The 17764-nt window shown below is 36.2% G+C and overlaps 1 protein-coding gene across 7 annotated transcripts in view; it reads right to left on the bottom strand.

Moving 5' to 3' along the window:
- Positions 1-8869, bottom strand: part of cep15 (centrosomal protein 15) — a 54579-nt gene extending 45710 nt beyond the window's left edge. For 2 of the 7 annotated variants that reach the window (XR_015939613.1, XM_088636214.1), the window contains exons 1-5: positions 8574-8857; positions 7799-7897; positions 7450-7573; positions 6450-6518; positions 5736-5854 (exon numbers count right to left, since the gene is read on the bottom strand). Coding sequence is in view for 6 of the 7 variants with exons in the window: in XM_088636214.1 (XP_088492340.1) it covers positions 5736-5854; positions 6450-6518; positions 7450-7573; positions 7799-7851 (365 nt within the window). In the remaining variant the exon portion in view is untranslated. The other 5 variants (XM_088636217.1, XM_088636211.1, XM_088636215.1 and 2 more) reach the window with 5 other exon arrangements.
- Between the last annotated feature and the right edge of the window lie 8895 nt (positions 8870-17764).

Genomic DNA, 17764 nt, shown 5'->3' with positions numbered 1-17764 from the left:
ACATGATCAGAAGCTACTTTCATTAAAACTAAAATATCTATGTTTTAATTATGTACTAATTCAGATATAATCAACACATTGCAGATTATTCACAACTCTGCAGTTCCAAGTCCCTTGATGCTTTTGGCATGTCCTGCAAGCCAAGACATAGCATCAGAAAGCACTGATTGCAATATGAGTGCAGAACTCCCAGTATAGCAATAGTTTTTTTAACACAAATATCTATGTTTCAGACTCTACACTTAAGGTAAAGTAAACATTACAAAAGAAAGCAGATATAATACAAGAAATGTAGCACATATTTTAAAAATGAAAGACTGACAACATGCAAAGAAGGGGGGGGGGGGGGATTGAACTGTTATTTCTAAACTAAATGCAACATTAAAAAACAATTCCATAGAAAAATGACATAAATATGGCTGGGAGAAGCAATAATATTTTTCACATTCTGGCACATTTCAGACAAACATACACATTTGAAGAATACATTCTAATTGTCCATATTAAATGACAATTTCTTGCTAAACAACATCGTAACCTAAGAGGAAATATACAACAATCATTTCCTTTAGAATTTCTTCCTGAATTCCCCTTTAATATGACTAATGCTTCCATGAACAGACAACTTGAATTATGACAAGGCAGCAAAGTCCTCTTGTGTGAGGAAGGCTCAGCCTCATCCAGCCAAATGTGCCTAAGCATTTCTGTTGAGCCATGCAATGGCAAGCACAAGACAGGATAAACCAGCAGAAGTCAAAACCCACATTCATTCAAAAGTTCTTTCTATTGCAAAAATAAACAGCTTGTTAAAATAAATTTGGAATATGTGGGACTATGTTTTCTGGTTTGAAGCTATGATGTGTCACTAGCTGCAGATGACTGTAGGACTGATGTCCTCCATGGTAACACTTAATAGCTGGCTGAGTAGTTGCAACTCTGGCTTTTTGAGCTACCCACAAGAGCAAGCACCTGTGTAACCCAGACACAAACAGTCCCCAGAATCCTTGAGCAGAACACTGAGGGTTTCACTCCCACAAAGAAGGAAGTATTTCTACACGCCACCAATGTGCTTGTGTTCCTGATCTAAGAAGGTCTTGAATATGACTTATTCAGGAGAGAAATTACTCCAGGTTTCACATTTTAGGCTTCAAAAGGTATTTACAGGAAGCCTTCAAAATGGAAAAGCAACTACATTAACTCTCCTACACAGGTCTATGCAGGGAGAGCCATGTTCCCATCTGATAAAGACATACAATGACTAGGACTACAGCTACTCCACAACAAAATGGGAAACACTCATAACAGGGCATCACAACTAGACCTGGCCTAACTTGATGACATCTGACAGCCAGCAAACTTGCATTGAAGCCACTAGAATATTTCAACCCATCTGACCTGGTCGAAATGGCAACACTTCTCCTATTCCCACCACAGACCAGTCCTCTTCAAAAGCCATCCTAATTTTTGCCTCAACTCTATTGATTGCAGCTAAAAAGTGGAACCTTCCACAAAGCACCAACACTCTGGGCAAAAGAATGGCTGGAAAACAAGACAACAAGAAACAGTAAAAATAATTAATTTCACCTTCTCAAGCAGGAAAGACAGGAAGACAATCAGCTGCCTCACAGGGAAGCTGGTAAAGCACGAGCCCCGTTTTGTTTTGTCTGGGATTTCAAATTAACTAATCAATATTGGAAAATATACTGTATATACCTTAGCAGAGCCTTCTCTTGCCTGGTCAATGCCAAATCTAAGGAGGCAAGAACTCACTGTCTGCTGATTTAGGCCTATCACGGAAGACTGAAAACAATGTTTTATACAGTACTGGACAGCAGCCATACACCAACAATATAACCACTGAGCAGTTCATACATGTATATATTCTACTCCGAAGCTGGTTGAGGAACTCCATCTTACACTGCCTAAACATCCCTTGCCCATAGAGGACACATAATGATGTCACTATACTGAAATCACACAACTCAAATAAAGACCCTGAAGAGTTACCATTCCCATCTCACTCCAGCTGGTTCCCTCAAACTCATAGAATGGCTAATATAGAACAGAGCCACAGATTGAGCAGGCAGTACCCAAAGCACACGCTAGCTTTAGAAAGAAGAACAACAAAAAAAAAGAGGTAATGGCAGCCAGACTACATCAAAGCAAATAAGATCAAATTAAAGTGTTTTGCATGTTCATTGACCTTTCCTCAATCTAGTACCTGAAGTGTTGCTCTCGGACAACAACAACAGTGCAGTTTAGATTGCTTCTAAATTCGCATAACCACTTTCAAGCACGTGACAAGAGAAATCATCAGTTAATAAAAAAACCTCATGGACCAGACCCCTAAAGCAGAATCCTACATGGATCAGTCTTTGTCTGGATCAGACAGATCCATGCACACTTCAATGTCTTCACTGCTGATGTCCCAGAAATCTCCAACATGAAGCCTTCATCCTTCACACCAGCAAGTCATCTGCTTGTAACCCATGTATCTGACAGAAGATGTCTTATCAGTGCGAGCTGCTCGAGTTCTCCATCCTATGCCATAGCTCTGTTGTTGAAGCAATGAGAGTAAATAAGCAGATCTAATGAAAGCCCATGCCTTGCTCTCTTAATCACTACAGTCCCCACACAAGGATTATTGGTAGGAGAGTAGAATGAATAAAAAAAAACAACTGGCATCTATGAACTATATTCAAAAGAAAGGAAACAACAACATTCACCAGAAGTGTAACACTATGCACAAAATTAATTTAGTCTTTATTCATACCAACTCAATGAATCCCTAACACATCACACCTGATGTTGGAACAGTTTTGACATTTTTTTCTAGATCAAAGCTGCAAGTTCACAAACTGAAGTAACATTTTTTATCATTAACAAGAAGACCAAGACTCACTTGAAAATGGGAAGTATGTTTTCAACAGGTTGAATATACTGTCTCATTAAACAGACTGAACAAAATATGAACTTACGGTGCAGTGAGCGTCTATGAAACATTAAACCACATTTGTTTTAATAGATTTATAAAACAACCACAATGAGTTTTTACAAATCTTAATTTTAGTCTTGGTACTGATCATATTGATAAGTTAGTACAACTTAATCTCTTTTCTCTAAATAATTACTGTTCTCCTGTGCATTATTGTTATGTAAATCAGTAGACCTTTTCAATTGTACTGTATGCATATACAGTATACTGTACATACACATTACAGGACAATGGAGATTCATTCTTTGGAAGATAAAGGGATTTTTCTTTTGTGCTGAAATACTTTCTATAACTGGAAAAAAACAGACTATATCTTTCTTTTGAACTGCTTTTATAGTATGGTAAACTGCTACTAAAACAGTACAGAAATCCCAGTTCTGCAATTTACTGAATTATGGCTGTAAGTTACACATATGGCAAACTTCTCTGTAAAACTAAGCAACCTATTTTCAAATGTCAATTTAAAAATTGTAATCTATTTGCCCAAAACTACAAATACATCTAACAATGATATTCTTGCCATAAGGCGGATGCTCCTGGCTGCCACTATAGGAAACAATTTACACTACAATTACTGATGCCCAGTATTCAGAAAGACTGTTACACATGCATTCAATTCAAATAAGTCAAATAGACCTAGGAAAACATAAAGCATGGTCTTACAAATGGTCTTGATAAACTGATACAATAAAGCCAAAAATCTGTGGCTTATAGAAGCTATTGTGGCACAACTAGAAATATTGCAGGAAATGATTTATCTTGCCAAATGAGAACTGTCTCAGCATGTGAATATTTTAACTCATATTATGGGGAAGTAAATCTCTAGTGTACATTAAAGCAGACAAAGAAAGTTTCTAACAGTGGGTGGTCTAGTGAAAGGCGTTTAAAGACAGGGAGGCAAAAAAGCTGTATTTAGCTTTTTTTCCATCTCTTTTAACTCTTATGTTTCCAATGACATCGTTCCAGCATGTGTTATATAAACAGATGGTTTACACTAAACTTTTCAGAAACAGTTTTAGGAACACTAAACTTTTTCCTTTTGAAGCAATTAATCTGGATGTGCATTCTTGCTTACCAGTGTATCTGTATATGCAGTATGTATAGTAATCACATGCACACACTCCTTATGGCATAGTTTGGTGAAAAGTTCAACATTCATTGGCCACCATCTTAAAAATTCTTTATTTGTGTATATTTACTTTTTAGCAAAAAATGAATCCACACATTCTGTATTGATGAGGATCTCTTTCAATTGCAAATTTCAATTCAGAAATCAAGCAATCTATAATCCACAAGCATTACATTATACTCTTCCCTTTGGAACCTGGTCATACCATGGAAGGCACACATTTACAGTATGAAAAACACTTTCCGATCCTTATTGATTTATGTCAAAATGAATTATATCAGGAAATGCATGAAACTAAAAAATGAATTATGTACCAGGTTTTCAAACTGTAATTTATCAATCTTTTCTGTCTTGTTAATCTTATAAATTGTAGATATTCTGGCTGTAGATAATCATGTTGACATTGGAAATCCAAATAAGGAGAAACAGTGAAATCATAGTGTTCTCTTAACAAAATGGCTCTTCTGCAAGACGAGTATTTTAACTTCTTGTAGTCAGAATTGTGTAACTTTACCACCTGAGAGATCTTAGCTGCAATTGTATATACTGTGTGAGTAGCCAGGTAGGAAAGCTGAAATGGTGGGGTTGATGACCATGATGAGTTTTACTCAGGAGCCATGAAGGTCTCAGACAAAGATATGCGTTTCTCTTTTTTCACCATGAAAATGAATGGTGGATTTCCGCTATTTCTTTTAAAAGACATCTTGGCATATGTTTCTTCAGCTTGTGTTGTCCCGTATACAGTACATACATGGGGAGTGGGTTCAGTTCTCCTCTATTGGAGGGTCAGCCTGTATAGACTCAAGCTATTTTCTCATTTCTAAGCAGCTGCTTTATTCTACATTCAGACACACAGTCCGCAAGTGAGGAATAAAGGATTAACTTGAGGACCTAAGCAAATGTGAGCAAAGAGCATGACTGACAGATTTAAGATTGATTTGCTAATAATTAACTTTAAACACCTCTTTTAAAGAGGAAAGACAAAAGCTGCCAATAATATTGAACAGAAATGAAGCACACATGAGCAGTTCTAACAAACCAAAAACACAACAGATGCACTTTATGTGTACTATCCATTCAGCAAAACATCACTTTAAAAAAGGTTTCAATGCAGATATTAATAAATGGCATCTTAAATAATGCACAGTTTTCAACCAATCTGTAAAACTACTCATGCTTAATCTCCATGATGTTCAATGCATATGTTAAAAATTCATCTTTGCAATGTCTAGAAATTGTAACATTCACATAGTATTCTATATATACACTGTATGTATTCTATATATTTATATAGCATTCAGGCTACTGAGTGAAGTTAGTTTCTGTTATACACTGGGGCCCACCTGTTGGAATAGGCTTAATAACACATTAGTCATGCAAATAAAATGATTAACTGAACATAACGTATGCACTAAATGAAACACCTACACACATTATGGTTTTCATATTTATGAACAGTACTAATAAAGAAAATATGGCAATCGGGCGATACTGTAATGCTTAAAATGCTTGTGTTTTGCTGTTCTGTCGTCTAGGTTGCACACGATCAGGATGCACATACAGAATTAGGTTAATTGCTCAAAATGTTTTTTCAATCCTCATGAAATGTACCTTTCCGCTTTTGTTTTCCCAACAGCATGAATCCGAGCACTTGGAAAAGAATGCACTTTCCCTAAAAGAAACTGCTCCCATTCTGGAACCTTCTCTTCCACCGATGTCCAATATTGTGTCTGTCCCAAGACAAAACAATACAGGATTTAGTATGTTAATCAACTAAACTTGTTTTGTCCTTTAATAACTATATAGATTTTAAAATAGATTTTTCAGTGCAATGAGTCTACATTTCTAAAGCTTAGCTCCCCATACAGTATATTCATGGAGAATGCCATGTATCTTTACTACATATAGCACAGAGATTATTGATGTCAATAATGAATTTTAATATGTGAATGAATAAAACCCATGTGTAGAAGGCTTTAATGGGATTTGTACTGTGTAACAAATGCTACATGTTGTTAATTGGCACACCTATGATCTCAATGTGAGAGATCAGAAACAACTTCCTGTGTTTTCTGCCGTAACCTTCAACCTGCAGCTCGTGCTAGCTTTTACCATTTCAAAGACAAATGTACTTATCAGAAATTAAATCTCAAGTGCATCTGAAATTCAGACCTATAAACTTAGAAATACTTTAGACAAAAAATACAATTATTTCAAATCAAACCAATAAATAACAGCATTAAATAATTTTCTGTTACTGTAAACATTTACACTTTGCACATAATAGATATAGATAATATACTACTATACTCAGCAAAAGATTACCTCCAGGTTTACAATGTCAGGGTGTGGGAGTGGTCTTGCACTTAATCTGTCTTCCAATGCCTGCAAATCCTTAAAAAGTAAATTTGATATATTTATAGTTAAGCAAGCCTGGTTGAAAGATAAGATTTTTCCAGCTAATTCGCAATAAACGAATGGTGTGAATAATATCCCTTAAATGTGACTAATTACATGAATGCAAGAACTATATAAAACAAACTACTAAAAGTTAAAGATAAAACTGCTTACTGTAGTTATTGTAATGGGCATAATGAGCATTTTAATAGAATTTATCTTAATTTTTTAAAAATAAACTAACAAGATAAGACATCAAATATAAAACAGAACACAAGGAATGAGAGCTCACATGAGAACAAGAGAACAAAGAGGGGCAAATTAAAAAAGAGATTTCAAGCAGGGAGGACCATCCAGTTAATCAAGCTCTCTATCTTATACAAGAATGGTTTGATGAATATTTATCAAAGGAAAATCCGCAGCAAAGGAAAACAGAACTAATGTCCACATCTCATCAACAACTCACAAAAAACTTTCCAGCCACTTTATCAAAGGCCTTGCTTCCATACTATATATATATATTTTTAGTAACCTCTTAAGGAACATTAAAGCTGGAAGAGAGACATCAGGGCACTCTAGAGAATAAAGACGCTGAAGATCAAATGGTGCTCAGTTGCAGAAACAAACAACCACTATTTTTTAGTCTAATTTTCTGTAATAAATGATTGATTAAATTTCTGTTTAACCTTCACAACTTTGCTTAAGTGTTCTAGGATTATCTGTCATCATTTAAAATATGAAGCACATTTATGACATTTTTAATGTACATTCATTGCTCATTGTCTTTATCTGACCCTAACTGGACAAATTGCAGGAGTCATGCTTCTCTCTGGCCCAGTGCACTCTAATGAAGGCAAGCCTTTGTGATTTCTCTTTTGCTTCTGAGTATACTTATTGAATTGTAAACTGCACTGGAGGACAAAATTACCTTGAGAATTTTAGCATTTCTCTCACGGGCACCATCTGACAACACTACATAGGCCTGCTTCTTCCTCTTTTGCTTCTCATATCGATCTTCCATCTGCTGAAGCAGAGCTGCCCTCCTGCTCAAACTGGCACATCCAAACACATCACAGTCATAACATGAGCAACATCTGCTGTGCTTTTACTGTGTTTTTGCTGCAGCTCTGTAACTCAGGATCCATTGCACACATTATGGGTGATAACATTCAAGTACAAAGTTATTGTTTTAAACAATAATTAAAGAAAACTCATCAAAACATATATAGACACCAAAAACGAAACCATAATAACGGGAAGTATGATACAGTACATACATCTCCTCATGCCTTCTACTCAACTCAATTTCTTGAGTCAAGTAAAGTGCCATAATCGTGCAGAAAAGATGGTCTCCCAGCTAGATTGAGGGTTGATAACTTAAAAGAAAAAGAAAATGAAAATACATGTTGAGAAAGTTGTTTTAAAAACAATTTATTTATGGACTATTCATTTTATAACTATGTTAGCTGGAGAGTAGTTTTTCGGAACAGTTAGCCCACAGCTCAGCAGGTGGCGCCCGTTCATCATGAGACAGATTTCAGTTCTGGAGTCTGAAAACGAGACGTTTAGAAAAGCAACATGCCAGAGTATCTCCGAAAACTTTTATTAAGAAATTTTACATTCAGCAGTAGAGGTTTAACGCCTTATTGGGATAAAATAAATTTAAAGACTGAACCAAAAAGTAGAGGATATTGAGTATAATTAATTAAGACTTGTATTTTTTCGTAACTGTTAACTGCTAAAGAGTAATCGTGCTTGTACACGTCAAGAATAATGTGTACATTCGTAAAAATACCCTTTGTTTGGTAATGATCATGGCTTCTTAAATAAAATGTTAAAAGATTTTTAAAATGGCTCCGAAACATTCAACATGACCTAAAACTCTATGTTTCCATTAGCTGCTTGTTTAATATTTGGGGGGAGTTTTCAAGCTGAAAAACAATGTTCTAAAATGGTCAAGAGGTAGAAGGCATTACTTATTAGTACCACTATAAGACTAACGTAATTCTTCTTAATAATACGATATTTTGAAAATCCTTTCATCAAACTCACCCCCGCTGTTTTCGTTTTGTAGCTATGGGGACAGGAAGGAAATTTCCAGACCGACTCAACCAATGAAATTTCCATTCGACGCCATCTTAGTTAAGTACACACAAGGAGATCAGCTGGGGTTCGGGATTTAAACAAGCTTGTTCATGAAGTTTTAATACCGGCATTTAAAAATATAGAAAATAACGGTTTTCCCCGATGAGACAGCAAATTGTCATCTCTCACTTATTTTTAAATGAGTCTACTTATTGCACGATGTCAAAATTATGTACATCAGACGAATATAAGATAGGCAGTTGGGTTTGCTCCGATATAGACAGGCTGTAAAAGAAATGTGGTGGTGGACATAGTCCCATACAATCTCAGGTTTCTTTTTCAATATACACTAGCTTTCTGATAAAAAAAAACATTTTTACAAAAACTTTATTGATCATACTTTAGTTTTAAGAAACTTTAAGTTTTCAGAGACACCACTGTACTCCTCAAGGGAGCTGGTGCTCCTATTTCATTGGTATTCATTTGGGGGTAATTTCACTTTTTTTAGGCGTTGCCATACTGTAAAAAAACAGCATGTTTCAACCCCTTAAAAAATAAATGGGTGTGGGTTAATCCGGATAGAGGGAAAGATGTATATAATCTTAATGAGAGTCTTTCTGGACTGATACTGTATATTTTGTGGCCTTTTCTGATTTCTGAGAGACTGATTTGAAAAGGATTCAGGCCATAGATAAAAAGCATCTGGCCTCGATGGAAGATAAAAACATGTAACAATTATGGGAATATTGTTTGCTTTCATCTTTTCTGTTTTAAAATGCAAAACTCTAAGGAAAAGTTGATTAGCATTGCTTATTGTTTGTTACTCTCTGTTCTCATATTGCCATACACATTTATGTAGCAGTTTTCCTCTTACATACGGTGGAACGTACTTTTAGTCACACTTTTACTTATTAAGGTATGAACTAGTGAACACAACATCATCTTTAAATTACAGTTCACTTTGCTAGAATGAAATTATCTTTTCTCAGGTTCTCTGTCTTTTGCATTTGTCATTGGGTCTTCATCCCATCTGGGGCGCAGTGGAGATGGAAATTTGTCATTTGGAGGTCAGATGTAAAAAGCAATATCCACACCTCCCCCACATGCAAACACACACAAAATGTATATTAAGAGCCTTCATCCAGAATCCAGTATTGCCTCATAACCTCATTCGTTTACCCATCAGTCTCCGGTATCTAGAAAGGCTGATGTGATTAACACTGTAGTCAGGCTTCATAAAATTGTGTTTTGGGGACCTGCCTTGTAAAAGCAATAATGTTTCTACTAACTAGAAACCAGCTGCTCAGTGTTAATAAGGTTACCTCCTTTTAATAGTATCAATTTATTTGCAAACATCTGTTATGTTCAGTAATATAACTTAACTAGTTTTATTTGCTATTCTTCAGAGAGATAACAGTACACATGCTAATTAATCTGTAAAGCGAGACAATAAAAAGACACTGAAAATGATTTTTTAAATAAAATCCCTTAGCAGTCTGCTGTATTCAAGAGGGCATTTTTCAAAGTTAATGGCCTACACTTACATTTATGTGTTTATAAATCTGCACGTTAACTAGTAGTTTCACAGAACCTAATTATCACTCATCATAGACTAATTATGTGTTAATGTAGATAGGAAAGTCCAAGACTTTTGCTAATCAGTGTCTGCAAAATTATTATAAATTTGATAGAAGAGAGTAAGTACCTGTACATGAATTGGCTGCTTCAATTAAATATTTTCCTATCGACAATCACGGTGGCAATAATAAAATGATGTTTAAACAGCAAAAGAAAATATATTTCATGTAATATATTACAATGTGTTTTGTATTTCATGTGCCTCAAAAACTAAAAGGAAAACTTAATTACGATTTGTTGCCTACCTGATAAACATTTGGTATACTCGGTTAAATGTAAGGTCCTAAAGTTTATTTTGTGGCTAAAATGGTGTTGATTTATGCTTTCATTTTGTACCTTGTTTTTCTTCATTTGACTCTGAAATCCAGTTCTCTACTATTTTGTAGGAATGTTTTTTAGATTTGTTTCCTTAGTTTATGAAACCTTTTGTTAATTCCCTCCCCAGTCACAGCTGTAAACCCTGTGAGTGTTATACTATACTGTATGTACCTGTCATTAAATTAAAAAAAAAATAGAATGGGCATTATTATACTCACTCAGTTTGGAATAGCCAGTTTTGTGTTTTTCATATTTTGACTCACAGCTACATGTGGAGTGATGGTTAGAAAACACGATGAGGTGGGTGGAAAATGGATGGGTAGTATCACAGGTACGAATTCCAAGACTACAGAGGGGCAGATCTACTAATCAGTCTCATCCTTACAGACATCAGAATAAACACAGCCCCATTCCAAAGGTTTAGCGCCAGTTTGAGGATGGATTTGTTTTCTGGTTTAGTCACTCAGGATATCACCGTGTGTTTTTGACGGCACAGTCCATATCATCTGCTACAGTAGGATTTGCTGGTTGGTGTCTTCTTTTTCACTGTTCTATGAAGTAAATACCATACCATTTGCATGGCAAAAGCTAGACAGGCAAGACCTACACCAGTTTTCCTTTTTATTCAGGCTACAGTTTCTGCTGGTAACAAATACAAATTTATTAATAATAAAAGATTTAATGCATTTTTCATTACATTGTAATGAATCTTTTTCAGTCTGGCATTAGTCCCCAACAACGCTTTTATCTAATACCGTGGAAAATAACTTTAGACTCTATTTGTTTTTACAGACACAGTAATTCATTCACTGTAATGTTTGAAAGAAATCCACTAAAAATGTGTTGATGAGCAACAAAACAGAGTAGCTGTTTTGCGACATTAGAAGTTTATTTGGTTTTGCTTGTTACAGCCTTCAAAGGTGTTAATCACAGTTTGGAAGGAAACAGCATTAGTCCTTGTGTACTGGATGTTTAATCACAAAACTGATGAAAACATTAAAATGAATGCTAATTAAAGCATTGGCAGGGAATTCCTAAAACATAAGGCGCAAATAGCCAGAATCACTGGTCAGTCAAGTCTGCCAACAATCTTTTTTCCAAGTGCAAAACCATAGATGGAATATCTACATCAATTTAAGTTGGAAATTGAAACAGTTAGATCGCACAGCTACATTTTTGTCTAGAAATTAGTATTTCCATCAAAAAATGTAAATTATAGTTGAGCATTGATCAGTAATGTTCTACTGTAAGATAAGCAGCAGAATACACAAAAACATGAACTTTAGACAAAAAAGCAAGTATTTAAGGGTTTTTAGAGGCTTCACAAAAATAGTTATTTAGGAGGCACACGAAAAAGACTGTTTAGAATTCTCTTTACAGGGCAATAAATGTTTTGTAAAAGATTGTTGTAAAAACCTCTCAGAAATAAAAATGTTTACCCTTTTCTTTGAATGTGCAGCTGACACCGCCTTGGATGTAGATGTAGACAGCTAATGGACAATTCCATTAAAAACAACAAATGGGTTTGGAAGCAGAGCTGAAGCCTTAGAGCTGATGATGTTATCTAGTAACTATTATCCACAGATCGGCACCAGGCCATCACTATGATACAAGCCTTGGGTGTAAAGCTGAATAGTGCTGGAAATATATAATATTGTTGTTTTTTGTTATTGATATTGTGTAAATTTTTAGATTTATAACATTGGATTTTTTTTTCTTAAACAAATGTTTTCATGGAACTTGTGGCTTTCTTAAGTTAAACAAACCAAATACCACTACTACTGGGTCAAACCTAGAATTAATCACAACCCAGTTTGAAGAGGCTGTGAAATGCTGATACTGTACATAATACTGTACCTCTGCTTTGCCTAAGAGGTGCACCACCAGTGGGGTGTAATCATGTCCTGTAGCCAAGAGCGCTAAGTAAATGTGAGAGTGATGTTTACAGTGTAGGTATTAATGGCACAGTGTTGTAGTGGTTCACATTGCTGCCTTGCAGTGCTGGAGCCATTCCACACCTGGGGTTCTACAGTATCTGTGTGAAGTTTCTTCCTGTGTTCTTGTGGGTTTCGTGGGTTCCTCCTGGTGCTCCAGTTTCCTCCCACAGTCCAAAGACATACTGGTAGGTTTGCTTCTGGGAAAATTGGCATTGGGTGTGAATGTGTATTTGTGTTTGTGTGTTTGCCCCGCAGATGGACTGGCAGCCCATTCAGGGTGTACTGTGCCTTGTGCCCATTGCTTTGCCAGGACACGCTTCAGTTCCCCCCTGACTCTGAAGACTCTGAATTGGAAGAAGCAGTTAGAAAATAGATGGATGCCACAGGAATCCAAATATCTGTTCTTCAGGAATACTGTATGTGGAATGAATAGGTTACTATGCCAGTAATAGGCCATTCTGACCCCTTTGTGTGTTTTTTTTTCAGAATTTGTCTTGCCAAACGAACCCCTTTTCAACAGTGGTTTTGTATCTATAGTATCTATAGCTAAATATGAATCCCCAAAAACATTTCTCACATGCTCCAGAACACAGTTTATGTGGCAATATTTTCTGTTTAAAGAAAGTGCTCACTGGGTATTCAACTACAGCAGTGTTCCCCTCATTCAGTAAAGCAACCTCATCACAGCCTGACAATTCCACAGGCCCCTTCAACTATGATGGACAATTAAAAGTCGTGCTGGATACAACCATTATAAAATCGTTGTTCATGTGTCTGTTACTCTTACATGTAACTGAATTAGGAGAAAGCTTAATTTCAGACACAACAGTTGCCCAACAGCTTCTGAAGGCTCAAGACTGGATTACTTTGTACTGTATCACAGGACATAATTTGCAAATATGTGTTTTCATAACACATATCTTCTATGACTAACATTCAGAATATGAAGACAACCACACAAGATCATTGACTGTTAAATCTAACAAGTTATCATACTGTAGTATACTGTAATATAGAAGGTTTATAAAAAAACTCAGATTTAATAATTATTTTGTGAGTAATCGTGATAGGGAACTTACAACTGCTACCATAAAAATGCTTTTACTCTTCTGTCTATCCATCCATTCTTTTTCTAACAACTGTATCTAATACAGGGTCAAAGGAGAGCTAGAGCCTATCCTGGTAAGCACACAGGCACAAAACAGGATACATCCTGGACAGGACAGCAGACCATCACGGGATACACACAGACACAAGAACAAACAAACAAGGGCCAATTTTCCTACAAGCCAATTAACCGGTCAGCATGTCTTTCGTGGGAGAAAACCAGAGCACATGGAGGAAACCCACACAAACACTGGGAATATACAAACTCCACACAGATACATACATAGCATTCCAAGAATTGAACCCAGGGCTCCAGTGCTGTTAGGTAGCAATACGAACCACTGTACTACTATGCCACCCAAAATCTTTGAGGTGGGATTTGTGTTTTGAAGACATGGGATAAACTTGGACCCTCTTTTGTCTAATCCTTGATAAAATGAAATACTAATTAAATGTGTGCACGTTGCATGTTGTTTTTTCAGTTATGTCATTAAATAAGATACCATTTCAATTATTCTCTAAGACTCCTGTAATCAAATTATTGGAACAGTCACTGTAACTGATTTTGTCCAAGATCAATATTGTTGCCATTTTCTCATTGATATATACTGTAGTGTATAGCTTCAGTAAAAACCAAATGCCCCCAGTTATGTCTGAAACAAGTGTCTTCTGAGTCATTTATTACCCCTGAACAGGCCTACTGTATATGCCCCATCTAAATTTAAAATGAATGCAGTGGGTCAGGCATAACTTGTTCAAAGCAAAAGAACCATCAGCAGTTGCCTAGAGTTATTGTGTATGAGTCATTGCATCTGTAAGAGACATGATGGATACCCACTGGGACACAGTACAGTATTTTGTAACAATACAGATACTGGGCTGTGTTTTTTTGCCCTGTGGTACCGTAATGTTCCATGGATAAGTTAACCCATTACTTGCTAATGTTATTGGGAATGTATAGAACTTGAAAACCCTGTACTATTGCAAGGTAAATCTGTTTTTCTTAAAGGATTTCAAAGTCCACCTTCTAAGTACTTTATCCAATACAGGAATAGTTGGGGAGCCGGTGCCTATCCCAGCAAGCAACAGGTGTAAGGCAGGATACAGCATGGATGGGACACCAATCCATGGAACGGCACGCACAGACACACACACACACTCACGCCAAGGCCAATTTTCCCAGATGTCAAATGAACCTAGCAGTGCATCCTTTGACTGTGGAAGGAAACTGGATTGCCTGGCGGAAACCCACATGAACATGAGGAGAATGTACACGTCCCATGTAGTCAGCACCCCAAGAATTGAACCCAGAGCGTGAGGACTGCGAGGCAGCGATGCTTATCACCATCCCACCTTGTTAGTAGATCCTTGTTCAAGCCACTGTCATGCAAGTCATGGCAGTGACAGTTATTCAGAATTACTAAATCTCCTTTGCTCTCTCAGGAAGTCTTTGCAAGCAGCCCTAGTTGTAGAGCATTATCTTACACTGCAAATATCTCAAGTTAGAAACTTTTATAAAAAATATATATTATTAGGAGGTGTCATTGGAAGATAATTAATGCTAAGTATAGCAGTAACATTAAATAAGTATTTCTAAGAGAAGTACCAGGACTGAATATAATTAGCCACTAGAAACAACAGAAGGTAGATGGGCCAAATGGCCTCCTCTCATTTGTACTGTCTTTATGCTATTATGTGAAAAGGGACACGCAATGTCTTGATTATAATGGATGAGATTATTCTATTAAAGTTAACTTCCAGCAGATGGCAATCTTGTGTGTGAACTCTTGTCTCAGTATTCTGAAATTCTGAAAGCCACAAATGGATATAAATGCAGTGTCATTTTCCCCTTTAGGTGTACAGTATATCCTGTCCTGTTAGAACCATGGGCAATATGTGGCTTAGGGATGATTTTAAAGTGAAAAAAAACTACCATGCCTTTGTAAACGGCTCTTACATTTTCAAACTGCAGTATGCAAAACAAGTATAATTATATCAAATTGCTGATAAAGGACACTTTAAATTAAAGGACAGATTACAAATATTTTAAGATAATTTCAGAAAAGTATTTTTTTTAAATAGAAGAAAATAAAGATAAAGGCAATTAATTTTAGACAGCTACGTAAGATAAGAACAGATTTGTTATGGCATCAGCATTTCTGGAATGATGTTACAGGATTTTCTGCGGTTGTGTGGAGAGTGCCAGTGTCACTGTGATCAATCATTCTGCTGACTTTAAAATAAACCCCTTTACTGGAGGGAAGAATAATCATAGAGTCACTAAAATGGTGTCGTAGTAGCAACTATCAAATAAAGTCAAGTAAAATCATGGGTACCACCAGCTCAACAATAACAGCTAAAATAAAAAAGTGTTCCTTTGCTTGCTTATAGCTGCAATTTCAATTCAGACTCAAAACGTGTCCCAGCCTGACTGGTTCTGCACTATAAACATGATATGGGGACTAGAAGCTTTCTTTCATTGACTGAGACATCCAGACCTTTTCCAATCCTTTCTACATCAGTGACAAGCCAGGAAAAGAGAAGAGAACAGAACTTCATGTTGTGAAAAAAATTTGACTGGATATTGTAGTTGTAAAAGTTGTACTTGTAAATCACTTTGCTCTGTAACCCTTGCACACTACTAGTGAACACTGAATTCCTTCAACCTACAGTATGAACTTGAAAAAGTTACTGAGCTAAACCAAACACTGGGAACTGGGAAACTACAGTACTGTCTTTACTTTTATTTTAGTTTACAGTGATTGCTATATTATATCAACTCTTTTCTCACCTTGCATTTGTTATAACATAAAATAAATCGGATTTTTGCCTTGTAAAGAAAAAATGGCAGAAGGTAGAGCTATGGATCCAGGAATCCTTTATATTCAATGGGTGTTATTAATTTAACATGAATGGACATTTTCAAAGGCAGGAATCAGAGAACAGTGTATTTGAAAATACAGCTATCAGTGAAATTTTAGCTCACAGTTTCCAAAGGGATGAACAGTGGCTGAAAGGAAACCACACTGTTCTTCTGTTAAAAAAAAAATAGTCTTACACATAAATACAACACTTCACTTTTACTTTCCTTTCTAGGATTTTAACATTTTACTTTTTAGCAATTATTTTTGCAAAGCCTTTCAGATTTAATCTCAACTAAATTTGAAACAACTGTATTCTTTTTTTACAAACATTGTAAACCAAAAACACAACATGTAAGACAGCATACTTTAAGGTAGGTTCACAGTTGATTCTCTCCAGTTGATTTGATTATTTTAACCTCAGAGATGATGCTCCAAACTATGGATTGTGAATATGACTCCTATTTAAATGAAGATGAAGCCCGTTACCTACTTACCTACTGAAATCAATACATGTGGAAGTATCACACCTACAGTACCATGATTTTCAATTCATTCATCCATTCATCTTTTAACTGCTTTATCCAATAAAGGGTAGTGGGGGAGCAGAGAGACTATACCGGCAAGCAATGGGCGCAAGGCAGAATACAACCTGGACGAGACGCCAGGCCATTGCAAGCCAGACACACTCACAAGGCCTCACTATTGCCAATTTTTCCAAAAGCCAATTAATCCAACTGTATGTCTTTGAACTGTGGGAGGAAACTAGAGCACCCAGAGGAAACCCATGCGAACATGGGGAAAATATGCAAATTCCACACAGAAAGCACCTCTCGAATTGAATCCAGGGCACCAGCACTGCAAGGCAACAATGTTAGCCTCTGCGCCACCTTGCTGCCCTTGATTTCAATACATCATCATTCGTTTTGAATTAAACATCCTGTAATATCAGAAGTTGTTCAGCTTCCAGAATGTTGAGTTTTATATTATTTACTATGTCTCCTTTCACAAAATCAAGTTGTCAGATAAAGGGGGTCTGCCGGGAGAAATATTACCCATTGGAGCTGACTTTGTCTAATGATTACAGGAGGTAGGAATGTTAAAAAGGATGCTCATCTTCAACTCTTGTTGATTAAAAAGGACAAAATGAGCTTTTTAATTATGATATTTTTATACCTCTGCTCCAGCAAAAGCTTACCTTGAGGATAGCTGTCTAGCATTTCTCAGCCTTATAAAATTTCACTTCAGGCTTTGCAGTTAATCGCTTCAAAAGTTACACTTTCAAACAGAGCTCTGA

Source organism: Lepisosteus platostomus, chromosome 6 (genome assembly GCF_059453375.1).
Source record: "Lepisosteus platostomus isolate fLepPlt1 chromosome 6, fLepPlt1.hap1, whole genome shotgun sequence".
NCBI classification, from domain to species: Eukaryota; Metazoa; Chordata; class Actinopteri; order Semionotiformes; family Lepisosteidae; genus Lepisosteus; species Lepisosteus platostomus.
The sequence above is the reverse complement of the archived record's forward strand: the minus strand, read 5'-3'. Positions and strand labels throughout refer to the sequence as shown.